The sequence below is a fragment of the Mugil cephalus genome, chromosome 8 (genome assembly GCF_022458985.1).
Source record: "Mugil cephalus isolate CIBA_MC_2020 chromosome 8, CIBA_Mcephalus_1.1, whole genome shotgun sequence".
In the NCBI taxonomy this organism is placed as follows: domain Eukaryota; kingdom Metazoa; phylum Chordata; class Actinopteri; order Mugiliformes; family Mugilidae; genus Mugil; species Mugil cephalus.
The window spans coordinates 7,764,334-7,791,875 of record NC_061777.1 but is presented as its reverse complement, the minus strand read 5'-3'; the positions used below and the strand labels follow the sequence as shown (position 1 = coordinate 7,791,875).

Sequence of the window (27,542 nt, the reverse complement as noted above, 5' to 3'; positions counted from 1 at the left end):
CTTTTGTTAGTGGAATTCATTTCATATAATTTCAATTTCTATTCATTTTCATAAGTATTATTCATGTAAATATACTTTATAAAGACTTTTCTATCGTTATAGATTATGTACACCATACCATATCATACCATGTTTATATAGCACATTTAAAAGAACAGAGTTCAAACCAAAGTGCTTTACTACTGTAAATTGTTGCTGCAACAGTGAAATGCCCCAGTTTGGGATTAATAATCTATCCTGTCTGTCTGCCATATTGTTGATTTAATTCCTAATTCCTAATGCCAGACACAAAGGAAACCACAGTTTCTCCCATATATATACACACACACACACACATCACACCACCACTTACACCACATAGACAACTGCTATTCAAAATAAAGAAACATTTCCTACAAAGTCGGTTTGCAGACAGAGGAGCCCGTTACAAAGCAAACTTTGCGAGAAACTACAGTACTGAAGCAGCCATGTTGGACCTGTCCTGCCACTCTCTCTGCGCAGCCGCACTGAGGGTTGAGCCATAATGGCGTCGGTGTGTCGCAGCTCGACAGCTGCTGGAAACGAAACACTTCAGGGACGAAGGCGGACTCAGGGAAGCGGTTTCCGGGTTTCCCTTCCTGGGCTGGGACGGCGGCGAAAAAAAAAGGCTGCGGCTGATAAACCACATTTCAAATTTACGCACAGGTAAGACACAATTCTTTTGTTTGTGTTTTTCTTTTTCTTTTTACAAACTCATAAGGTCAGTCGCAGCAGGGGGAAGCAGACACGCCGGAGAGTTTGTTCAAGTCCCGTTGGCAATATGACACCAGCCGCGGTAACAACTGCTGCATGCTAAAGTTTGACATGTAACTTTTAACAAAGTTTCACTGTTGTATCAAAATACACGTCGGCTTATTAAAGACGTTTTAAAGACAGGAAGTCACTTAGGGAAGGTATGGTCTCTACCTAATCGCCTCTCGGACATATTACAATATGATTGTCCCAGTTGATGTTTGGTAAACTCAGTGTCTGACAGACTGGGTGTGGTGGTGGACATTAACACACACACACAGGCCTTTACACACGTTTCCCCCTGGCCAGTGACTAAAACATTGCTTTATGTATCCTCCCGCATTACTTGACACAACTGTCCAAATAAACATTTCCTCCCCTTTAGCTTCTCACAAGAATAATAATTGCTCTGAACCAATTTATTGTCCCATTGTCTCAGCTGCAGGGAAGCTCTTATGGAGGCCTACATATTTCCTACATGAGTACCGCATAAAATATGCATTGACGTACCTCCTTGAGTATTCACTTTCATAAATATCCTGTAGCCCCATTATATAACGCTCCTTAACCTGGCAGCATCAGATTATTCCCTGACCTTTGATTGTGAAGCAAATTTTGCCCGAAAAATTAATATTGCGTTCGGACAACTTAACAATACCGGCGGGAAACAATAACATATTATGTGTCTGTCCAAGATGTGGCCAAGGGCCACTATTGAAGAATTATCATCCATCTTTGCTTGTGTTTTCGGCTCAGTGAAAACATGCATATTTCACTTCCTTTCTTGCTGAGTGAATGGAAACGATGGCGGACTATTTGAGCTGTAATCTCAGGCTGGCAGCTGCCCTTTATTATAGAAAACAAATTAGTTTTTCTACCGAGCTGCACAGAAATCAGTTTGAAATCAGAAGAACAACATCTCTGAGTATCGAAAGACGTCCCGGGGACCCTGACCCGACACCTTCACCGCTGCCTGACCTTTACCCTTCCTGCGACCCCGACTCTCAGATGCTCTGCAGCGCAGGAGAACCAGGCGAGACATCTGTCTGACCCCGTAAACTACAAGGACATGCTTCCTCCCGTGTTGTACCGCGTTGTCAATGGCAAACAAAACTTCATTCTCCCTGACAGACCCAAGTGGACACGGACTATTGTGTCCGGGACTTTGAATGACGATGTTAAACAGCAGGATATCTTTTTATTGACTAGACTTTCGTGTGAAAAACCGGATGAAGAAACAGACTTTAGATGTGACATTCATCCCTATAAGTACCAGCTTTATTGTGTTAACAGGAAACGGCCAGAGTTGGCATTTTGTGTACTTGATATACAATAAGTGAAAGTCGGCGTGTGGCCAACACAGGAAATTAAATCAGAGGTGGACAACAATCCTGGATAATCTGCTCCATGTGATAACCTGATGTACTGATGACGCTACAGACAACGAGTCTGTCCGTATTTTATTTAGCCGTCATATGCCTCACAACCAAACTGACTCCATTTAATAATCTGAGGGTACGTGAGGCTTCATCTGACTAACGACTTGGTGTGATTACACTACACATGCAACCAGGCCAACACCTGATAGGTCTAATGGTCACATGTTGAGTATGAATACATAGCAAACAATGTATCCCGACATAAATATATTAAACAGACCACACACTTGGTAGTAACAATGTAACTGAATCTTCACTTTTCTTTACGACATTCTTGTTTTTGAAATGTCCCTCTTGATAATTTAGATGTCCACATACCCTGATCAGGCATAACATTATGACCACCTTCCTAATATTGTGTCGGTCTCCCTCATCAGAGAATGGACATGGGTCTTCTGAGGGCGTCCTGTGGTGTCTGGAAACAGGATGTTGTTAGTGGGGGCCTTTGGTTCCTATGGGTTGAGGGGAGGGGCGTCTCCCGGTGTGATCAATCCCTGACAAATAACATTGCAATCCATGATGCATTGTTGTGGAATTCTAGTGAATGTGTGGTAAGGCCAGTGTTCGAGTACCTTGTGTGCTATTTCTTATGGTCTTTGAGGCCGGTGTGTGTGTGTTGTTCATGTCTTGTGTCAGGCTGCATCCTACTGGAGATGGTTGTGTCCATCATGCTATGGGGTGGTGCATGTCTAAGTAACATCGACGTGAGTGAACGCCAGGTCCAAAAGTTTCCCAGCAGAACACTGTATCGTCAAAAGATGGTCATAATGTTGTGGCTGATTGCACACTTGCTGTTCATTCCGTTATTTATCCATCCATCCATTCATTCATTTGCAACCGTTGGCAGAAATATGAATGGAGATGAAAAGATTGTATTATATTTGCACCTTTAACCAATGCCCCCCCATGTACACAGAAGCTGTGTGTGCGCCCGGTGCTGGGAAAATATTTTCTCTTCTTGTGTTTAATTTCCTGACCTGTCGGCACCATAATAAATGCTCTATTCTGTGCTTTAAACAAACTTTTTCCCCCTCATTGGTGAACTCGTAGTATAAAGTGTTTCTAAATCCCCTGCTTAAAAACTACTATCATGTCTTTATTGCTATATTATTATTATTACTACCTTTGCCCCCCAAGAGCTACTTAATTATAGTCGAGCCCTTGTGTGCGCCTTCACGTGAGCCAAACATCTCTTTATTGTGTTCGGTAACTCCAGGATTCCTGTTGCTGTGATCGGCCGCCAGAAAATTACCATTTTTTTGCTGTTGCGCCACTGAGTTCCCAAAGTCTCCATGGTGTGACATTATAGTTCCAATGTTTCCAATAAGTGTCCTTAATCCAAGGAGAGCGGGTGTTCAGACCCTTTGACACCGACTGTCAGGAAGGTGAATGGTTGCGCTAGCGCTGCTGCCCCTTCGTGGCTTCACTCCAGACAATAAATCAACTGTAAATGCCAACAACTTTGGCTTTACTAAGGTGGCATTTTTTTCCCCTTTTGGCCCAAACGGTTTAACCCCCCCCCTCCTTTTACGTCTGGCCTGTTGATGTCTGCGTGTGTGTGTGTGTAAGCAGCTCAGCCGATTAAATGGCCATTATTAAGGGAACATTATTGAAGTGTGCCTCCCGCCTGTCTGTCCTGTTGTGTTGTCTTTGTGAGATTACAACTGCGATATTGGAGCGGTTTAATTAATCTGCTGCTGGTTCCCACAGAGCCCGAAGAGGAATAACACTTTGGGAAAATGTGTGTGATACACATGAATACGCCTGTGTGGCCTGCTGCATTATCTCAGATGTTCATTAGCAACGAAAACACACTTATTATGGCTCCTTATTGTGTTTTTAGGCCCGAAACCAATCATTACATTACAGTAGTAGCTCTGTGGCTTTTAGGACGGCAACACCGCTGGGCGGTCATTCGGTCAGTTGGCCTGAATTTTACTGTAGCGTCACTGTTAGGACGACTTTTTTTTTTTTTTTTTTTTTTTTTACAGTTCAGCCCTGGTGCGCATGACTTTACAGCAAGTTTCATTATTACATATCCTGTGAGATATTGCTACATTCACTCGAGGGATGTGCACATTCAGTTGTCTTTGTTAGATTCGTTTAAAGTACTTGTCATGACATGAAGTTTCCCTTTAGTGCTAACAAGACATGGGGCTGGGCGGTATTTTTCAAAAGTCTGACGGTATCACGTCATATCATGATTCTTTTTTGTTTTAACACAACATTTTCATTTACTCTATAAACATTTACTGGTTGAGAGAGTAATTAATGCAGTATATTGACTAAGGACGGACTATTTTACTGTGATGTTGAGTAAATATTGTAGAATAATCCCACACTAGTAGTAAAACAGGTTTGCACTGCGTGTTGATGTGGAAATCTGGGTACGTTTACAGCTCGGAGATGACAATTAAATGTTACCAAGACGAAATGAACAAACAAGGACAATTACGCTTTCTTTTTTTTTACATATTTATTCATGTTCAAACATATTTAAACTACTACGTCAGTAGCAGACGACCGGCTACCGTAATAACTGCAACATTTTTTTCCTCATTCATAACGGGACATTTTCGGGGGTACCTTAAGCTGGAGGACAGGTCATCCTAAACGGAGACAGTCTCCAGAAATCGGAGGCGTCTGGTCGCCCTAAAAGAAAAAAAAACAAACAACCGACACGGCAACGACAATTGGACATCGGACATTTCCATCTTCACCGCGCTTCGCCATACACATTGTTAGCCGGCTTATTTTGACATAATTTCCATATATTTGACGCTTCTTTGCAGAAGTCATGGACAGTAGACCACATTTAGATATAATAACGTGATGTAGTAAAATTCGAGCTTACTCACCTGTATATACAGTAGCTTTTATCGCTTGTTGCTCTGTACCTGCAAATGTGTAATGATAATAAAGTTGAATCTAATCTAATTTGACCCAGAGGACAATACGTGGGCTGACGTGTTAATCACAGAGCGAAACTTCCTGACTTTTCCCTACCCTCTGTCATCAGATTAAATATCAGTGTTGCTGATTGCTCTGAGTGGGTTATCCGTTTGAATTTATGACCTTCAGTCCCCGATCTGGACCGCCTCCATCCCAAATGACCAGCATCACCAGTGTGCTCGGTCTTGAGATGTAGTCAGGGGTGAGGCACGTGTTCTCCCTCCTCTCCCAGCTGAGCCGCCCTGTATAGGAAAGGCTTCAGGAACCAAAGGGGATAAACAGCCATTGTTCTCCCTGTGGGCTTGGTGAAACCACCCTGTCAAAATGAGAGATCACTGCCCACTTTCATGTAGACCCAGAGGACACCCCCCCCCCACAAGACATCTGACAGTGTGAAATCGTCCCCTGAATGTCCAGAAATGTGTGTTAATGCTAATAAGGGTCCGAACAGGTTCCCATGCCACCTCTTTCCCTCCGCTAACATTACATAACCGGAGTGCATCTCTCCGTTTGGCAGCGCACGGCAGCCTGCCTCTTTCTAATGCTTATCACACTCCACCTGTCAAGGCCCAGTGTGTTGGTGATAAAAACGGAGCCTGGTCTTCCTGCTCTGTCGTTACGTGGCTAATTTATCAAGCGGTCTTGTTGCTCTGTCGTCTGCTCAGGGTCGTAGACCGGCACAGGAGCGCGGGGTGCACAAGACTGCAACAGTTTAATAGGAGTCTGGGAACAAACCCGTTGCCCGGCGCTCGTAATCTCTGTCCTTTCCTTGTGATAGTGCGAATAACGGCGTTGCTGTCGCCCCAAATCAGTGTCCAAGTGTGTAGGACTGTTTGTGTTTACAGTCCTGAAGCCAAAAGGGAAAGAATAGTGTTGAATGTGTGTAATGGAAACATGGCTATGCTTTGTTTGGCTTTTAATTGGCTGTATATACACTGGTCAGGCATAACATTATGACCAGTATTGTGTAGGTCCTCCAAAACGACTCAAAAGTGAATGGACATGGGCCTTCTGAGGGTGTCCTGTGTGTCCCGTCGGGTGTCTGAGGCTGCATTTTACTGAGGATGGCTGCTCCCATAAAGGAGTGTCATTGCTTATGGGGTGGGGGGACCTGGTCTGGTCTTGGTGGGTGGTAAACTTGTGAGAAACATCCACATGAATGAATGCCAGGTCCAAACGTTTCCCAGAAGAACACTGAATTGTCATGTTATTTATTTGTCCTGTCAGTGGTTTTAATGTTGTGGCTTATTGGTGTATGTCCGTATTGTAAAGTCAAATTACATATGTGCACAATTCGATAAATTTCATCCATGTTATAGTACAGTATGTTTCACAGCTGAACACCTTGGTTTCTTGTTGGTTCTGTTTCCTTCCACATAATTTTGCATGAATATGTCACATTAGTCACAGGTTTTAGTTTGTGTAATGGAATTTACAAAAAGACCTGATCTAGTTTTACAGACTCTTGTTGTAAGAGTTTTTATGTTTGCACCACCCACAGATGTTCCTAATAAAAACAAGTCATTATAAAACTAAAGAAAATACTCGGTTGAGCTGCCTTTGCTACAGCTTTGTTAGTAGATCATTGGTACAATTTAATATTTGCAAATGTTATAAAAGGGGTGAAACCTCTCATGGGAGGAAAGGCTAATCCTGCAGCATTGGCTTTATTCTTAAATACCACTGATGGTTTCTTTCACTTCCTGAATGATCGTTCAGAATGTGATGAATATAAGTTACGGGAACTCTTCTTTGGTCTTGAACAAATTTGCATCTGACTGGAGGAATGTCTCTTGTTTTCTTCCACCTGCAGGCTTGTCAGACATCCCGTAAACAGCAGCGATGTCTCAGTCTGGAGAGAAAGGGAAGGTGAGTACCCGGCAGAAATGTCACCTCGTTATTCTAAGTTATGGCAGATAAAAGTGTGTAAAAGTGTGTAGAGGAGGAGGGAGGGGTGGGGTTTCTAATAAGGCCCCGGTGACTAAGAATCCTGGTACTTTTAATCTCTTGCACACACCCTAACACAAGCATCCAGAGAGGATATCCTGTATAAATGCAAGTGTTTCATGGCTTTATTGATGTGTGAACTTTCTCAATGATATGCATCATCATCCGTGGCCCTTTATGAGTCTAATGTGAGTCTAATGAATTACAGTTTCTGTTTCTAACTGTGTGTGTCCCGTTTGTGCTTCACAGTTCCCCGATGCAGCAGGTTACGTAGGGTTCGCAAACCTCCCGAACCAAGTGCACCGAAAATCAGTGAAAAAAGGGTTTGAGTTCACCCTCATGGTTGTAGGTGAGCAATCACGCTACTGTTTTCTTTGTGTGTGTGCGTGTGTGTGTGTAGATCACATGATTTCTTTACAGAATAGAGATTTACTTTCTAATCTCTTTGTTTTTCAGGGGAGTCTGGTTTGGGCAAATCGACACTTATAAACAGCCTGTTTCTCACTGATCTCTACCCCGAACGCTACATCCCCGGTGCCGCAGGTATGCTAGTCAGTGCACACATGCACACACACACACACACATGTGCACACTGTAATAATGGAGAAATGTCTGCTGCAGTGCCTCCAGCAGAGCATTATTTCAAGAGGAATGCTGGGAATGCTGCAGTCTCAAAATATGACCCTGCCCTTCTTATGACTTGACTTAGATTAGGACTCATTCTGGCTTGAAAACAATTACCCAGACCCTCCTTGGCCAGTTGGTTCAGATAAGAAGGCACATATTCCATTTTATATGACAAAAAAACACATTTTTTTTTTGTTTCGTGTTTCTAAGGCGTAACCGCTTTGTGTCAGCTCCAGGGTCTTGTGTAACAAATTGCATAAATACATGTTTTTTTTTTCTTTCCAACGTGTTTTTATCGTCTTGTTATGACCGAACAGAGAAGATTGAGAGGACGGTGCAGATTGAGGCTTCGACTGTTGAAATCGAGGAGAGGGGAGTGAAGCTTCGTCTCACCGTGGTCGACACTCCCGGATACGGGGACGCCATCAACAGCCAGGACTGGTGTGTTTATGTGTGGTGGAGGAGTCGGAACAACTCCAGCTTCTTCCTCCTCCTCTCCCTTTTACCAGTCACATCCCAAATATCTAATTTCCTCCCACCTCTCCTCCCTCCGCATTCCCTCTGTCTAGAGTCCATTGTCTTCTTTGTGTGTGCGTGTATATATATATATATATATATGTATATATATATATATATGTGTATGAGTGTGTATTGTATTTGTATGTGTGTGTTTGGATCTATTTCCTGTTGCTTTTCGTGGCATAACTTTACACTCCTGGGCCCTCCGACTGCAAACAGTGGTTCCCATTAAAGAGCAGGAAGATTTTAAAATGGCGCAAAAGATGTTAAATGGTGAAAAAACAGTCGGTTCGGTTTTGCTTTACATCTGAAAGAATTTGTTTACTGTCCCCTCCTTTTTTGTGGCTTTTGGAATGAAGGGCTTTTAAACCGACCAGCAAAAGAGTAATGTTTGCGGATACGTTTACCTAGAAGATACAACGTTGTGTTCAGCAGCTCAGATGGTGTGAAAATGACACACTGTTGTTTTTTCCTGTTTCAGAAAAGGAAACTTTTACAAGAAGTCGTCTTTAAGAACTGAGAGTTTTTTATTATCAGCCAATGAGCAACGGAGATTATTCAAACATAATTTAATTAAGTTTATCTGATATAACTTAAATGTTTCGTCAGCTCATTATTTATAGTAACATACCTTGACTACACATGTCCTGTGGTGAATCTGGCTGTATAAGGGCAATATCTTATATTATAAAACCCTTCATCTGAAGTGAGACAGTCTGTTCTTTTTGACAACCAGGTCTTACCTACAACTACACTCTTAAGTTTTTATCGGAGGGCCAAGCAACTTGTTAAAATATGTCACATCTACATGTGAATCTGGGAGACCGCTTCCTTCCTTCTAAAACAGCTTCTTCACACCAGACATATACAGTGGGGGAAATAAGTATTTGATCCCCTGCTGAATTTGTAAGTTTGCCCACTTCCATAGAAATGATCAGACTCTGGTTTTTATGGTTGTTTACTGGTTATGGGTATAGACAGAATATCAATCGAAAATGCATAAAAAACACACAATCTAAAAGTTATAAATTGTTATGTATTTTATTAAGGGAAATAAGTATTTGATCCCCAACAATTCACTTAGAATTCAGGCTCCTACAGATTGGCTGGTGCGCATGTGGCACACAGCTATGCTCAGTCAACTAATTACCAATACTCCTGATCTTAACTCGTCATGTATATAAAGCACACCTGCTCTAAGAATCAGTTTCTTACATTCCAACTTCTACAGCACCATGGGCAAGACCAAAGAGCTGTCAAAAGATGTCAGGGACAAGATTGTAGACCTGCACAAGGCTGGTATAGGTTACAAAACCATCAGCAAAAGGCTTGGTGAGAAGGTGACAACTATTGGTGCCATTATTCGCAAGTGAAAGACCCATAAAAGGACCATCAACTGTCCTCGGTCTGGAGCTCCCCGCAAAATCTCGCCTCATGGAGTGAGGATGATGATGAGAAAGGTGAGGGAGCAGCCTAAAACAACACGGCAGGAGCTTGTTGATGATCTGGAAGCAGTTGGGACCTCCGTCACCAAGAAAACAGTTGGCAACACACTGCGCCGTTATGGATTGAACTCTTGCAGTGCCCGCAAGGTCCCCCTGCTCAAGAAGGCACATGTACAGGCCCGCCTTAAGTTTGCCAGTGAACATCTAAATGACTCAGAGAAGGCTTGGGAGAAAGTGCTGTGGTCTGACGAAACCAAAGTTGAGCTATTTGGCATTAACTCGACCCGCCGTGTTTGGAGGATGAAAAAACGTGAGTATGACCCAAAGAACACCATACCCACGGTTAAGCATGGAGGTGGAAACATCATGTTTTGGGGCTGTTTTTCAGCAAAGGGTACAGGGCAACTTCACCGCATTATGGGGCCAATGAATGCAGCCATGTACTGTAACATCTTGGACAAAAACCTTCTTTCCTCAGCAAGAACACTGAAGATGCCTCGTGGGTGGGTTTTCCAACATGACAATGACCCAAAACATACTGCCAGGACAACAAAGGAGTGGCTCAAGAAGAAGCATATTAAGGTCATGGAGTGGCCTAGCCAGTCTCCAGACCTTAACCCGATCGAAAACCTGTGGAGGGAGCTGAAGCTCCGAGTTTCCAAGAGGCAGCCAAGAAACTTGAAGGATTTAGAGACTGTCTGTAAAGATGAATGGGCCAAAATCCCTCCTGCGCTGTGTGCAAACCTGGTGACCAACTACAAGAAACGTCTCATCGCTGTGCTTGCCAACAAAGGTTTCTCTACAAAGTACTGACTTGTGTTGTGCTTGGGGATCAAATACTTATTTCCCTTAATAAAATACATAACAATTTATAACTTTTAGATTGTGTGTTTTTTATGCATTTTCGACTGATATTCTGTCTATACCCATAACCAGTAAACAACCATAAAAACCAGAATCTGATCATTTCTATGGAAGTGGGCAAACTTACAAATTCAGCAGGGGATCAAATACTTATTTCCCCCACTGTATATATATATATTTGTTTAGCTTACAGCTACTTGCCTCAGTCTGTGTATGTTGTGGTTAATGGATTTTCCGATTAGAAAAGGACATAAAAAACAAAAAAAACGATGTTTTTCTTTATTTGGGTTGAGAATGGATAAACAAAACTTTAAAAAACGCCGTTAGAAGACAGAAACAACATATTGTGTGACCGGAAGTTGCCATTTCAAAGTAAGAGCATGTATGAGGACAATGCTGTGTTTATGGTCAAAGCACCAAAGTACCTGTGGGTTCCCTCGCTAGCCCAGGTTAAAATGACTTTGGAAACTTGCACTGACGTGATTTTTGACATGGCAGAATAAGGCTTGTCATCTGCACAAATCTCTGCATGCATATCAGTTAATGTTAGCTCGTAGCTAACTATTCCCTGATTATATGTAGTTATTTTTTTATTTACCTGAAATATACAGCTTAGTTTTTCCTGCAGTCACGCCCTCTTCTCTGTGGCATGCTCTTTTATTGTTTAGAAAAACAACGTGTTGATCATCATCTTCTGTTACACAGCGCCGGCCTCATACGTGCTCTTATTTTGAAAACGGCAACTTCCAGTCGCACACTCTAAGGATTTTATTTTTCGTTTTTAGAAACAGAATATTCTCAACCCCGACAAATAAAAATGTCTTCAATTTAAATTAAAATTTTTCCATTTTAAAATGAAAATCAAATAACCACTAATGTTTTAGTTTTTTAATATCCTTTTCTGAAGGGATGATCCAATGGCCAAAACATACACACACAAGACCCTTCTCCTTATTAGGATTTATTTTCTCACATATATATGAAATGCAGATGTGCACACGTTGATTTTCTTTCTCGTCAGCTTCAAGACCATCATCCAGTACATCGACAATCAGTTCGAACGTTACCTCCACGATGAGAGCGGGCTGAACCGAAGACACATAGTGGACAACAGGGTTCACTGCTGCTTCTACTTCATTTCTCCATTCGGACACGGGTAACTGAACATAATATTATTATAGTTTTACTGCACATTAACGCTCACTATTTTCTGATATTTTAACATTAAAAGTGTCTGTAACAGTGCTGTTCCCTTTCCGTTTTACTTGCTCCTCCTAGTGCTGTTGTGTAATTTGAAGTTGCACAAGGTAGGCTTACCTAATTTCTCATGCATTAAAACTTCTCTTCTTGTTTTTTGTTTTTTTTTCTGTGTGCAGTCTGAAGCCTCTGGACGTGGAGTTCATGAAGGCCATCCACAGCAAAGTGAACATTGTCCCGGTCATCGCTAAGGCTGACACACTGACACTGAAGGAGAGAGATCGCCTGAAGAGGAGGGTGGGTTTCAGGTTCACGCAAAAAAAAAAAAAACTCACACACACACACACCTATGCACGACTTTTGATCCAGATTACACGTACATGTTTTTTTTTTTTTTTTTTACATGTACTTTTGGCACACAGCTGGAATGTCTAAACGGTTGTTGTCAGGATGTTCAGGACGTTTTTGGATATGTGTGCTGCTCATTTTTATCTCATCAGCAGATGCATGGTTAAGCCATTAGAACAGAAGCAGAGGAGACTAATTCACTAATAATAGCAGAATCACTTGTCCGTCCCTCGTCGCGTGAGACATCCGTGCGCTGGTGTGAGAAAAGCACCGTGTGATTTTCTAGGCTTTCGTTTTTGGTGTTTTTTTTGATGATGCCACCAGATTGTTGAAAAGTACAGGGAGGGGCAACATCACAGAGGAAACAGGAGGAGGGCCAGACGTAGGGAAAGAGTGTTGTATATTATATAGTTTAAGTACGTCTCCGCCAGTCACAGCCCGTCCCAGATACTTCCTGTTGGAGCGGGTCCAGGGGGCTGCCTGCCCGCACGCTCCTCAGCTTCCTTATGTCCAGAGGGGGGAGGACAGAGCAGGGTAACGCAACAAGACACACGTCATAACAACGTGCTCAGCTGATAACCTCTCAAATTCAAGATGAGTTAGGATTTTCCTGCTTCTGCTGCTCCTTTCCTTTCCTTTCCTTTCCTTTCCTTTCCTTTCCTTTCCTTTCTAGTCAGAAGTCATTCATTTCACTCGTCTTGTCCTGTCCTCTAGTGTCTTGTCCTTTCCTTTCCAGCCTAGAGTCTTGTCTTCTCCTGTCTTCTTCTGTCTTTTCCTTTCACTGTATTTGTGTCTTCACTTGTCCTTTCCTTTCCTTTCCTTTCCTTTCCTTTCCTTTCCTTTCCTTTCCTTTCCTTTCCTTTCCTTTCCTTTCCTTTCACTTCTATTCCTTTCCTTTCCTTTCCTTTTCTTTCTAGAGTCATTCACTTCACTCGTCTTGTCCTGTCCGCTACTGTCTTGTCCTTTCCTTTTCAGTCTAGAGGTTGTCTCCTTTCCTTTCCTTTCCTTTCCTTTCCTTTCCTTTCCTTTCCTTTCCTTTCCTTTCCTTTCCTTTCCTTTCCTTTTCTTTTCTTTTCTTTTCTTTCCTTTCTAGTCTAAAGTCATGTCTTCACTCGTCTTGCCCTGTCCTCTCCTGTCTTGTCCTTTCCTTTCCAGCTTAGAGTCTTATCTTCTCCTGTCTTCTTCTGTTTTTTCCTTTCACTGTATTTGTGTCTTCACTTTTCTTTTCCTTTCCTTTGTTTTCCTTTCCTTTCCTTTCCTTTCCTTTCCTTTCCTTTCCTTTCCTTTCCTTTCCTTTCATTTCTAGAGTCATTCACTTCACTCGTCTTCCTTTTCAGTCTAGAGGTTGTCTCCTTTCCTTTCATTTCCTTTCATTTCCCATTCCTTTCCATTCCTTTCCTTTCCAGTCTAAAGTCATGTCTTCACTCGTCTTGCCCTGTCCTCTCCTGTCTTGCCCTTTCCTTTCCAGCCTAGAGTCTTGTCTTCTCCTGTCTTCTTCTGTCTTTTCCTTTCAATGTATTTGTGTCTTCATTTGTCCTTTCCTTTCCTTTCCTTTCCTTTCCTTTCCTTTCCTTTCCTTTCCTTTCCTTTCCTTTCCTTTCCTTTCCTTTCCTTTCCTTTCCTTTCCTTTCCTTTCACGTCTTTCCTTTCATTTCTAGAGTCATTCACTTCACTTGTCTTGTCCTTTCCTTTACAGCCTAGAGTCTTGTCTTCTCCTTTCCTTTCCTTTCCTTTCCTTTCCTTTCCTTTCCTTTCCTTTCCTTTCCTTTCCTTTCCTTTCTAGTCTAAAGTCATGTCTTCCCTCGTCTTGCCCTGTCCTCTCCTGTCTTGTCTTGTCTTGTCCTTTGCAGTCTAGGGTTTGTCTTCATCTGTCTTTTTCTTTCCTTTCTGTAATTCTTGTTCAACTTGTGAATCAGTATGAAGTTAACAGGTCAGACTTTATTTTAATTGATCTTTCTTCTTTATTTTATCTCTTTTACAAGTACAACATTTAATTTATATATTTTTTTCTGTTGATTCTAGCTCAGACAGTCATGGCCAGTGTCTGGAGGTTTTAGCTTTTTTTTTTTTTTTTTTAATTGGAAGTAGTCAGCCTGCCTCCCCCACCGTCCCCCCTGACATGCCCAGACCTCCCACCTGCCTCTCATTCAGGTCTCGGAGCCGGTGGTCTGGCAGCGATCGGGTCTGGTCGGCTGACTGGAGTCAAGCTTTGCTCCGGAGTATTTCACTCCAAAGCTTCAGTAGCCGAAAACGCTGATGCAGCATCTTAGCCAAACAAAAGAGTTAAGCCATTAAAAGTCACTTTTTTTTTTCTCCCTGTACTTCCTTAGACGTGAGGATTAAACTTTTGTCACAATATCAGTGTTTTTATCAGTACAAAAATCGCTCCAAGTATCAAAGGTGAAATTCCTGCACTGTGTTGCCCTGAAGGGACCGAGCAGCTGAATTGTACTCTGCGGTGTTGTTTTGTGTTTTGACCTTCCTCGAACCTTTTAAGTGTTCCTTTGCCACTTGAGATGAATAAAACCCTGTTTCCTGCCACCGCCGACCCCCCACCTCAAACTGCAGAAAACTCCCAAGCTCATTGACTTTCTGATCTCGCTGGCAGCGTGCGGCACCTTCAACCGTCTTGATTAGTTTTGGCGTAAACTTTGTTTGATTTTTTTATGAGAATAGTGTAATTTCTAGCCAGTGGGAGCGAGAAGCAAAGTTATGAGGAGATGGTCTGACCTCCTTTTGGCTGAATTATCTGTCTAATGGTTTATTCACATGCTCCACTAAGTGTTCTCTTAACAGACATTTCCTACACTAAACAGTAATTAGCTGTCGAGACTCTTAATGACTCATGAATGTAGCAAGGAAGAAAACGTCCTTTCTGTCCTAAACGTATATTGTTTTTTTGTTTTTTTTGTTGTTTTTAATTATATACAGGTAGATGTGTTTTTTGTTGTGGTTACACATTAATGGGGACATTAGAATTTCTTTCAGTCCCATCTAAGGTTAGTGGGTTCCTGGAAAAGCCATTATTCTCCGGAAATGCAGAGGCTTAATTGAGCTATCTGCCCCACATTTAGAAATTGCTCTGCGTGCGTCTCTGAGGACGGCACATTATTTGTACTATCTTGTGTTTGGCCACAGTTTGGGAACTTTTGTTCACAGTTTGAGAAAACACGACTTTAATCTTCATCTCACTTTCTATAAATAATACCGTGGTGCTTCTGAGAAGAGTGATTTTCTGTGTCTAGTTCAAATTTCCGAGACTAAACCCTCTCTTACACAGTTTAAACATAAACCAAACATTACAACAATCACAAAGGGAGATTTAGTGCAGGTGTACCTAATGTTTTGACATGTGATTGAACATGCAAGTACAGGTTCTCAATGCCAAACTATACAACACAAGTGAACACAACTGTACTGATTGTTGAAGTTGTTTTCCACTTGTGAATGGGAGGTAACTTTAAACCTAAACAGCTGTGCAGATGTGCAATAACTGGAGATTCTGTTACTTTCTATTTCTGCTCCTCCTTGCAGCACATCGGGTCCAGACAGTTTGATGATCTGAACTATGAACGCTGCATTTCTTCCTTGCAAATTCAGAATATTCAGACGTCTGCACATAGCGTCACTGTGCTATTTCCTGCCTTTTCCCGACCTGGCGTTTGTTCCATACATGTTCGGAGGTGTAGTTGTTGCAATTGTGAAGCATCGTAAGGACCCATTTATCTCTATTAAGCGTCCCCCGGGAGAAATGGCTCGAGTATTTGTTATTTGGATCAGATTAACCTGAAGTGGCTCTTGGGTATACGTGCCCGATTCCTGCCGTACAATCCTGTACAGTAAAGCCGGGCGACAGACCTTCCTTTGAGGTCACAGCGCCAGCTGCCAAGAACCTGCCAGAAAGCTCAGTGCTGAAGAATGATTGATAACCCAGTGTTTCTCCCACACAATTTATTAGTTTGTTTTTTTCCAAAGCAGTTTCTCACCGTTTGGAGTCATTTGTCTTTGAGTAAATGGGACCCCTCCTCCTCCCCCTCCTCAAGGCTCGTCCAGACCTTTCTCTTATTATTAGGCGGAAACAGCTTGTACAGAACAGTATAAGTTTCCTGCAACGCGCTAACACCGTTCCACTGACGAGACACAACCTGCTGCCCTCTGCACGGCTTTAGGCGTAAAGGAAAGTGCAGTGAGAAAGTGAACGTTCACCTTTCTTCCCCTTTGTCCTTCCTGTCCAGTTGTTCCTCTGCTGGCAGTGCCGCACCGCTTCTTTTTTAATTTAGCCTAATGCCGATTTCCTTCAGCTGGGTCGCTGTGGTCTCCGGCTCATAAGTTGCCCTGAGGAGGGTATATTGAGGGGCTGATCCTCTCAGTCTGGGTCCCTACAGTCATATCCTGTGCAGGGCTTTAGTCTCAGTCTCCTTCGCTGGTTGTTTTGTGTTTGAGCATAGACTGGTTTAGACAGGAATCCTGATGAAAAGATAAAATAATAAAAATAAAAAAAAGCGAGGATGCCTTTTTTTATTTGGACAAAAGAGCTCCTGTCCTGTGTGTCTGGTGATTTTTCACGCGAGTCTGGGGCTCAACGTTTATTCCAGGTTTACATCGTGCAGCTGGATTATGTGTCTCAAGCAAATTTATACTTTTTTTATTTATTTTTTATACTTTAATGAAATGCCCCCAAACTAAACACTAGTCTGGAAGGAGGGGAGCGTCTTAAAAATTTGAAGAATTCGAAGTAAAATACTGCATTACATCTTTCAATGGTGAGGAAAGGTTAGCGGAGGCCAACCAGATGCTCTGTGTGATATCTTTTTTTTTTTTTTTTCTCCTTTTGTGCGAGGGCTAAAAGCTGGTCTCCTGAGGTCAGCTCAGGCTAGAGAAACCAGCTCCTCCTCCGTTCTCGCAACAAGGCTGAAGCCGGTAGACAATAGTTCCTCCCTCCTCTCGTTACCTTCTCCTCACACCTCTCGCCGCCACATCTTCATCATCTCCTTTCTCCTCTGGGGCAGCCCCCCCGCCCCTCGTTCCTTATCTCTGCTCACCGTCCCCCAACATCTCTCCACCGCTATATTTTACCCCAGACGCTGTCACAGTTTTCCCCTCATTGTCTGGCTTGCTGTTGTCGACTCCCCCGGCTGCTCCTCCGCACTCCTGCTGTGTGAACCAGCTCTCCGCTGGGACCCATTATTACTGCTGGACTGCTCATACCAGGTTTTCTTATAACGACAATAACAGAGAGTGGGACACAGAGGGCGAATTCCAAGTGTGTCGTACGAGATTCAGACTAAGCAGCTGATAAATTATGTGCAATTTGAGCTGCATTTTTAGATCTTCTTTCCCCGTACACGTTGAGGCTGGAGCCCTGGGAGTAAACGTTGAGAAGCGATTACTTCACCCTTAGCTGCTTTTGTGCGTTCGCGTGTCTGTTAGAGAGTCCATGGTCGGCCTGTGCTCCGTCCCTTTTCCTGCCACTGTTTCGAACACGCGGATGTATTTATTTTTCTGCCCTGCCGTTGATCATTGTGCCAAGCCGTGCTCGGCATCTCCGCAGATTTTTAAAACAATAAATATGCATTTTTTTCCCCCCTCATCGAGCGGGCGGCTCTGCTGCATACAGTCATCTGTTCTCGGGGGGAAGAGCGCTCGGGTCGACCGCAGTGTGAAAACAGCAGGTTTCCTTGTCCGAGGGCCAACCTGAAAAGATGGTTTCCGGACTTTGCCGTGCTGCTAATGAGTCGCTTATTTCTGGTTTTGTTTGCGGTTCGGGGGCCCTTTTGATTACCAGACCGAAAAGCACAGAAGCTGATGTGTGGGTGAAATCCTAAACTCACACTGTCCCCCTTTTTAATCTCACTTAAATGCAAGATTACATGAATAGCTCAATTGTATCTCTCCATGCTCTTTGATCAGAGGAAGAGGTGGGTGGTCTTAACTGTACTAATACCAGACAATAGACGTGTGTGTGTGTGTAAGTGTGATACCCATGTGATGCCTTCATGTTAGTGCTTGTAGGAGTCCTTCAGCACCTTCTGTTAAAACAAATCTAGCTTTTCTGGTCCAGTCCCTTCTGGTCTTGACTGTGTCTTTAACCCTGTGACCTAAGAGTCCAGTCAGTGCCATACTTTTTTTTTTTTTTGCTCTGTAGGTTTCTCTCTGTCTCTTTCTAACCAGGCTGGTCTTCATCTTTGGTGATTCACGTATGTAATATGCAACCTCCCGTCCCACGTCTGATGCCGGATTATAGCAGTTCACAAAGTGAGGCGGCAGTAAGCTATGTGTATGGGAAAGTGTGTGTTTGTGTGCGTGTGTTTGTGCAGGAAGCTGGTATGAGGTCTAAATCCCTCCGACCCCACTAGATCAGGTATTGTTGGGGCTCCCTCACCCCCTCAGACTCCCTGCGGGCAGGAGAGAGCCGGTTAGTTGAAAGGCGTTTCCCGGCAAGAGAGAGAGAAGTTATTTGTTCTCATGTTTCTTGAGGTTAACAAATTTAAGTTGGGAAACAAAAGAATAGCAAAAGGAATAGCAGAAGGAATCTAGTGATCGCTGTTGTCTAAACATGTTGCCAGACCAGGTCTAGTAGTTGGACTATGTAATCTATGAAATATTAATTATAGGGCACTGTACTGAGAGTCACACTGTTGCAACATTTTTGTTTCCTGCTATAGAAAGACAGTTTATAGGCTGAAAGTTTTATATATTTGTTTGCAGCTGGCTTTCTTTTTTTAATGAGCTGACTCTTTCTTCTATGTTGGAATAAGCCAGAACCGATATTTTTCTTAGTTTATTGGCCGGACGGTTGGAATTCATCATCACAGACGCCACTAGAGCTTTTATTTTTCTCAGGTTCACTATGACCTGGGTCAGACTGAGGCTTTAGCTGTAATTTCAAAAGTGCAAATATGATGTTTATTTTTATGAATAACCTTTTTTTAAAAAAATTATTATTTCTACTTGTATTTCAAGTCTGCTCCAAAAACAAATTTTTGAGACCGTAATCAAGCTTTTCCGAGGAATTCATTTATTTAGAGAACATGATAACTCCGATATCTAATTAGTATATATATATATTAGTTGAGGTGAAGTAAACGCATCTAGTGTGTGTGTGCGTGTCTTCTGTTAACTCATAAAAAGTGGAACTGTTAGGCTCAAATGTCAGTAAGGAAATAAGCATCTCATGCAGAATAAAAATCTAACTGGAAAAAACGTAACACTTAAATGTTCCTTCTGTGGTTTGATCGCTCACATTTAAAAGTCTGTCTACAAACACACATATAACAGTTTAGATGGTGTAACTTATGCAGTGTTTTTGTTCTGCGACGTACTGGAACTACAGGATTTTTTTTTAAATTAAACTCTCCAGCGTTAGAAATAAAGAGGGCCCCTGTCCCTTATCCACATCACAAGCAGGTTCGGTCATTACAAACCCATCTTGTTCTGCTTCTCTTTGTGTAACGATCACATAGATTTTAATGAAGAGCTGGAACAAGCTCCTGCCGTCGGTCAGCGAGGAGTGGGATGTTTTAACGGCGTATTAGTGGAAGTTTTTGTTTTCTCTGTATGAAACAAAGCTGAAGAGATAAACTACTTCTAATGATGCGCCGGTGCGTTGCCGTGGTAACTCTGCAGAAGCTGGCAGCCGTCTGTGAGGTTATATAAAACAACTACGTGACAGTTCTGCTGTTCTGCTCCGTCTCAGTTCCCAAATCTCTTATTTTCAAAATGCAGATTGTTTTGTTTTATTTTGTGTTTTGTTTTTTGTTTTTTTCTTTCTCTGCATTGTTGATGTCCCACAAATTCTCTGGTACAAGTTTCTACTTCCAAGTATTGTTCCCTGTTGCAGTTTTAGTTTACTGGATACAAACTCCATGCCAGGCCCGAGGAGGCTGGGCCCTGTCCTCAACAATGACACGAGAAAAACTTGCATAATTGTGTGTTTGTGCGCGTTTGTTGCCCGTCGAATGTCAGAACTGCGGCGGGAACCGCAATCCCCCTCTTTTGTCTGTTTGCTGTTTTCCTTGGCTGCTTTTTTTGTTTCCTCCCAGTGATATTTGTCCAGGATTGATTTGTCAGTGCTTAGCAGGTGCTTGAGTCACTCCTGTTTTTGTGGGTTTGTTTGTGAGAATGAACAAATCGTGAAAATATTATTCCCTCGGCGAGTTGACGTGGTGAAACGCTTGATCCAAGTAATGATGGGTTTGCACCTTTTTTTCGTTATGATTAAAGGTTTTGGCTCAACCTGCCCACGGGGGTTGCAAAAAAAAAAAAAAAACTGCTTAGCCACGTCTCCTGCCGCTGCGTCCTTTGTAATTACATCTATGTATAGACCCGCGGCTATGCTATATTTGGGCTGCACAAAAACCGCTGCTGTATATTTAATACTATTCCCAGAACTGAATGAACCTGACTTCTCTATGGATCTACACGTCTGGCGTGATTCATCACCTGCACGTTATCTCACGTCTTAGTCATTTTCTGGCTCCACCCAAGTCAAAACCCGCCCCAGCGGCGTGATGGAATATTTCTGCAAACAATGCTCCGAAATTGTGCGATGTGAGCCAGAAACGCGAAGCGATAAATCGTTGGCTTCCCTTTCTAATTAATACTGAGGTAGAGTCTTGTGTGCCATTGTTTATGCACAGCCCTGACATCAGTGAGTGGACCTGCAGGGCCAACCATAACAGCACGGAGAGGGGTTGGGGAGGAGTCGCCCCGTGTATTATAGCTGGACAGGATGGTCATAAAATCAAAATGGCCCCCGTTGCCAACGAGCCCCGTGCCAACGAAAATACACAGCTATGAGGAGGAGATGGTGGTGGTGGTGGTGGTGGTGTAACGTTGACAATTAAGGCCTACGCTGTGTGTAGTAAATCAGCAGGAGACAACAGGGATTTGGAGCAGGCGGTGGTTTTGACATCTAATCATCCCTGAGAGGATTTGATTATAGGTGTCGGTTCATACTAAGCACATGTTATGGAACGGAATAATTCAGGTAAACAGCCATTTTGGATTAGGAGGTCTGGAAACAGATGATGGCAAACAACAGATTTAGGGTTCACCCAATCGCGCACCCAGTGACAGCTGCATAGGCAGCGCCCACGCCCCCTTGAGGATTTTTTGTTTAACTTGTCGCTTAGTACTCGGTGTGATTTGTCTCGTTTTATTACATCTGAGTTTCTCTCTGTCTTATCTTTCAGTGTGACTACATTTGCTGTTTGTTTCATTTTTTCCTGCCATTGTGTCACGCTGTTTATTTTGCCAGCGAGTGCACAAAGTTTCCCAAAATTCTTTACGTGCTCGCCCCGCCAGACTGATGTTTATCCAGCCTCCAGCCGTTGTGAGGCTTCTGTAAAATCGTGTGCGTTTGAGCAAATGAAGAAAGAAAAAAAAACAAAAAAAAAAAAAGAGGCTCTGGTCCGGTGTCACGCTCTCCTCCCGGGTCCCGCGAAGCTCTGTTTGTTTTTAGACCTGCCCCACAACAATGCCCGACTCTCCCCGCGCGCACACTATCTCGCACACACACCGCGCTCAGGGCTCGCTGAGAAAACAAGCGACAGCCATAACAAGGACTCGGAACAGGAGCTGCTCTCCGTAGGAAAACCTGCGCTCACTTCCGAGACTCCTGGCTGAGTCACCGCTGTCCCATTATACACCAGGGGACATGAAAGTCCCCCAAAAAGTCAGGAAAACAACACTTGACATTTTTTGGCTCCATTACATAAGACTACATTGTGGATTTAAAAATTCTCCTCTCGGGAACACAAAGGAAAAATGCAGCTTTGATGTTTAGAATAATAAATACTGACATCTGTCCCCGAGGTAGCGGGCGAAGAAAGCTCCTTTGTTTGAGATTGTTTCTCCGCCGGTCGGAGAAAAGAGGCCGAGAACTTTCGGGCTCTTTCTGAAGTCGAATGCAGACTTGTTATTTTTCACCTGTCTACCCTTTTTCTGTCTCTCCCCCCTTTTTATCCTCCACGGGGGGCCTTTAATTAAATGTGTTGCTGCAACAACAGGTACTCTCTCTCTCACACACACACACCCTCCTATTACTCTCTCTTACTGCTGATGGGTCAGAGCTGCAGCTGTTGTTTTGCACATATGATTTGAGGCATAACATTATGACCACCTTCCTAATATCGTGTAGGACTCTCCCTTGTGCCTCCCAAACAGTTGTGACTCATCAGAGAGTGGACATGGACCTTCTGATGTTGTTAGTGGGGGGTCTTTGGGTCCTATGGGTCGAGGGGAGGGGCCTGTGTTCAGATGCTTGATGAGTTTGGGTTCTAGTGAAATCAACGCTTTGTGCTGTTTTCATGTTTTTACGAGTATCAAGGAGTATCTTTGCTATGGGGGCGGAGAGGTCGGGTCTGGTCTGGTCTGGTCTGGTCTAGGTGGGTGGTCCATGTCTAAGAAACATCCACAAGATTACCAGCAAAACACTGAAGATGTTATTTGCTCCTCCTGTACATGGTTTTAATGTTGTGGCTGATCAGTGTACAATACATTATTGCTATATATTGCAATATTATACATAGTTCACTAAGGAATTTTAAAAGCAGCTTAAAATACACGTTGCAAATACGTACAGACGCATCAGACAGAGATAATTCATCGGACAAATCGAGTCTAAAAACAATATTAATCCAAATGATCCATTTCCAGTTTATTGCATATGTACAGAAAAAGTGGTGTTGGAGATGTGGAAGTTGTTCACGATCGGCCTAAAACATGAGTTTTTCTTTTCTTTTTTTTTTAATCAATATTTAGACTTTCAAAAGAAGAAAAAGTATCACGATATATTCCCATATCAGTATTTTTTCCCAATCCCATAGTCTTTATTGGTAGTGACTGTGAGGATCTTTTACTGTTCTCGGCTGTTGGAGTTCAGGTTTGAAGTCATCTGGACCCTGTGTTGGTATCTGCAGGGTTTAAGAGTTTAAGATGTTTCTCTGCACCGTGACAGATCAGTGGGTAACGTCCTCACTGTCTTTCCCTTCCTTCCATCTCTCAGATCCTGGACGAGATCGCCGAGCACGGGATCAAAATCTATCAGCTGCCCGATGCCGACTCCGACGAGGACGAGGAGTTCAAGGAGCAGACCAGAGTCCTGAAGGTGAGGCCGGGGGACACGCGGCTTATGTCAGCAGTTTGTAGAGACGTTTCCCTCTGCTGGTTTAGTGATAGGTGCCATCCTCTTCCCATCCATCCCTGCTTCCCTTCACCGCAACCCCTCCTCTCCGATACTCTCATTTTCCGTATCTCTTTCCATATCCCTTCCTCTGACTTTGTTTGCCCTCTGGCCATTTAACTTCCTTTCCCAGGCGAGCATCCCCTTTGCTGTCATTGGCTCCAACCAGCTGATCGAGGTGAAGGGGAAGAAGATCCGTGGTCGTCTTTACCCCTGGGGAGTGGTGGAGGTGGAGAACCCCGAGCACAATGACTTCCTCAAACTACGCACCATGCTTGTGTGAGTCTCCAGTTAAAGGATTTCAGAAAGAAACACTTTTAAAACCTTGTTAAACAAACTTCTGCCTCATTAATTTAGCTGCAGACAGTTGAAAAAGCAGCGTTCTACTGCCCTCTAGTGCTTCTAGATGTAACAGCGTGTCTGTTTGTTGCAGCACCCACATGCAAGACCTCCAGGAGGTGACTCAGGATCTGCATTATGAGAACTTCCGCTCAGAGAGGCTGAAGAGAGCGGGCAGGTGAGATGCTCTTTAAAAATCCCCCCAAACAGCAGCTGCTCCTGCTTCCTAACAAGATTAAAGATGTTTAAAATGTCTTTTCCTCCCCCTGCAGAGCCGTGGAAGAGGACGTGTTGGATAAGGACCAGATCCTGCTACAGAAAGAGGCAGAGGTAAGAGCACACAGCTGCAAGAAAGTCCTCCAGCCTCACTTTAAGGCCCCGTGTGCCTTTCATCGGGTAATAAAAGTTTCCTGATTGCTCTTGGTTGGCTTTTTTGTGCCACTGCAGCGGTGCACCATGGTGAGCGGGGCGGGGTGCAATCAGAACTGTTTGTAAACAATGTGCCCAGGCAGGATATGCCATCACTTCCTGCCTGGATGTCCTGGTACAGCATTATGGTGGGAATGACCTCAGTATCGTGAGGAGACGAAAAAACAACACAAAACATGGGGTGATAATGGCGCTTTGTTTACATCGGAGGAAATATCACAGTGGCAACAGTTACTCCCTAGATCCCTAATAAATTCCGAGAAAGCATCATTGTTATTTGTCAGGAGGTTTCCTAGAAAGAAAGAGCACTTTTCTTCTAATAGCTGGAAAAGCAAGGCGGCGTTCCACAGTCACAGCTCCAGTGGCTAAAATCAGTTGGTGACATTTCTTATTGTCTAGATGAAAATTACAGTAGAGGTCAGGATGTATCGTGTATTTACTGGACTATTTAACAGAGACTTTGCACATAAATAAATTGAAATACATTGAAAAAGGAAGATGCTTTTATTAAATGAGGCAACGTTAATATAAAATGATGATGTAAGACACATAAAGGCCAGAATTCACAATGATAATGAATCATTAACCTTTCGGTTTTAAACTCATTTCTTTGAAGAGGCACTTTCTAAGCTCAAAGTATCAGAGTTAAACCTCTATTTTCTCTGTATTAAGTGCTGAAGCAGGAAATTATACAAGGCTTGAAATAAAGCATTCCCCTTTATTAGTTCTCAAAGACAAATGTCTGGCTTCAGTTCTTATTAAACCTAAATTCAGTTTAATCTTAATAAAAAGGTGACTTGCCCTCACATTTCCAGACCTTGATCTAAATTTTGGCAGCCAAAAGTTAAAAGATAAAGATCAATAATGGAAAATATTTTTGAGGACAAACGTCCAGTATTGGACCGCTTGAAGTTCCCTCCACAGCCACAAGAAGGCGCTAGACTATAACGAGAGGTGACGTTTAATAGTTCAAGCTATGATCAGATGCACACATTTCATCATCATCACTTACTTTTTCAAATTATATTCTTCTTATGACCCAGTTTCTACTTTCACATGAACCTTTATTTACCTTTCAGTCATTATTAATTCATCATTTGACATTGATTTTATGCTTCATACATTTTTAAACAGTTTCTTCTGCTTCATCCGATATAAATCATTGTAACTGATTGATTTGCACTTCGTTTCACCGACTTTACCTCAGCGAAGTGGGATAAATGCAATCTAATACTTTAAACTGTTTGATATTTTTGCTTTTGCACTAAGAATCAGCTTCAGGTTGGTGTGTACAGATCTGTAAAGACGGCTTAGTGTTAGGTGGAAATAACTGTAGTAGAGTTATTAAAGCCGAGACTCTAATTAGAGATAATAACACTGTATCAGCAGCGTGTGCATTTCTGTCCTGTTTTGGTTTAACTCTAATACTTAACATGAGTGCTAATTATTTTTATTTTCTCCTGAGACGGTTTTGCTGCTGTCAGATTAGACACAAAACTGTATTTACCTCAGAGCCGTATATTAGAGAGAGTCTGGTCAACTCACATCATGGCCGCCATGTTTGCTACGTCAGAGGGAAGATTCTACAGTGTGACCCTATGGGGTGGATGTGCTATGTTAAATTAAATGTCTTATTTTCACCATTAATGGGCCTATAAATGTTAATGTCAATGTCTGATAATATGTAAAAGGTCCTCACTTAAATATCCCAGCGTCTACTTGCTTTAAATATAGCTTAGCAATACTCAGAAATAGTGAAGATTAAACTAGTCTGACTGTTATTTAGTATTATCATTATAACACCAGCAACGCTTGCCATAATAACTTAGTAGTAATTAAGGCAAAGTTATATGTCAATTAAATTTGTCTGTCTACATGGATATAAATTACATGCACAGATGTGTTTCACAGTATATATGACAGTATCTTTAAGCCTAGTTAGCATAAGGCTTAGTTAACTTCAAACTTAATTCATTTGTAAAGCAGTGTTTTGGACGTTCCTCTCTGATACATGACTGTGATTTACCTTTGACAGATCTGACCTCTACTGGAGGTTTTAGGAGAAAACATTTTGCAGAATTGTTTGTAGAAAGATAAATCAGTCTTGTCTTGTAAACATACTAATGTGGAAATGGTTTATTACATGTCCTTCAGTTGATTTAGTTTTTTTTATCTTTCTTTTTTTCCTCTCTGCAGCTGAGACGCATGCAGGAGATGATCGCTCAGATGCAGGCACAGATGAAGATGAAATCAGACGAGTAAAAGGGTCCAGGCCAAAAGGGAAGCACGTGATCCCCCGGCCCCCTCCACCCCTCACACCATCACGTACACAGTATACACAGTATATTGTGTATATATGATCTTCCAGCCGTTCCTGCAGACAAGTATCCAGGATCACATCATCTTTATGTTCACTCCACAGCACTTCTACTTCTTCTTCTTCCCTCCAAACATCCATCCATCCATCAGCTGTTCTGGAGCTTCACGCTTAGGTCTTACTTGTCCAGGCTCTACTCACAGTCCACAACAAAAACGCTGTCATTCAGTCTTTGATCTTAAATATCGTCCCCAGAGCTGCCAGAGACGACGGTACTGAGACGCTTTGCTATCATGCAACATGTTTACAGAAATGATTTTCCAAGTCCAAGCCTTCAGGAAGCACTCTTGATCTTTTAGAACATATTTTAACTTACAAGTAAAACTCTTTGTGTTTCAATCAGTTAATGAGTATTTAAGTATTCCATCATTACCTGGGTACTTTGATCTTCAGGCAGTAAATAAAGGTACTAGTGCTTAAATGTTCATGTCCAGGATGAATAGAGCTCCTGTGTCTTGTATGTTTCAGTAACGTGTATTCGTTACTAATCTCGAACCATGTTTTTGTAGCCAACAGTAAAAACTAACTCAGCTATTTAAGAGAAACGGCGAGACCCTAGGATCTCATCACACTTAAGATTAATTTAAATTGTAATTACAGATAGAGTAAAAAATAATAAAAGACATTTATGTGTCCAGTAACAATTTAAATGGTCAGCTTGTACACTACATGTGCCGTCTTGTTTTTAACATACTGTATTAGTGTTTTCCGATTTAAAAATCATATTCTACGATATTTAACGTGTAAACTCCCTCCAGCCTCCTAACAGTTCTGCAGTGCTGCCATTGATGTGCCATTCACATTATCGTCATTATTATTATTATCATGTTCTTCTGTCTTTGGCTCTCAAATCTTGTCTGTTGAACTTAAGACAAAAGTCCTTAATCGTGTCTCATTAAACGCTTGTTTTTAGGTGTCAATTTTTTTGTATTTCCCTCTGAAATAAAATTTGTTTAGGAAACAAAAGTCGACCATCGTTGAGTCCGTTTTTTTTTAATTAATTGTTAGAGTTAGCTACAATATATATATTTTTTCAGCCCATTCCTCTTGGAAGAACTGTTGAAACTGAGGTTTGTAGGACTTTGTTATAACCACTTCAATAA

General features: G+C 42.4%; 1 protein-coding gene across 1 annotated transcript; it reads left to right on the top strand.

Moving 5' to 3' along the window:
* The first annotated feature begins 559 nt into the window (after positions 1-559).
* zgc:63587 (uncharacterized protein LOC393431 homolog) lies at positions 560-27,405 on the top strand. Its single transcript, XM_047592753.1, has 12 exons — positions 560-684; positions 6,976-7,031; positions 7,359-7,458; positions 7,566-7,652; positions 8,054-8,177; positions 11,586-11,720; positions 11,941-12,058; positions 23,118-23,219; positions 23,428-23,573; positions 23,728-23,811; positions 23,906-23,963; positions 26,259-27,405. The coding sequence occupies exons 2-12, from the start codon at positions 7,005-7,007 to the stop codon at positions 26,322-26,324; spliced, it is 1,047 nt and encodes a 348-aa protein (XP_047448709.1). The 5' UTR covers positions 560-684; positions 6,976-7,004; the 3' UTR covers positions 26,325-27,405.
* The last annotated feature ends 137 nt before the right edge of the window (positions 27,406-27,542 follow it).

Coding starts and splice junctions, on each gene's coding strand:
- zgc:63587 (XM_047592753.1), top strand. CDS start 7,005: ATGTCTCAGTCTGGAGAGAAAGGGAAG. Junction 8,178..11,585: donor GCCATCAACAGCCAGGACTG/GTGTGTTTATGT, acceptor CTTTCTCGTCAG/CTTCAAGACCATCATCCAGT. Junction 23,964..26,258: donor TGCTACAGAAAGAGGCAGAG/GTAAGAGCACAC, acceptor TCCTCTCTGCAG/CTGAGACGCATGCAGGAGAT.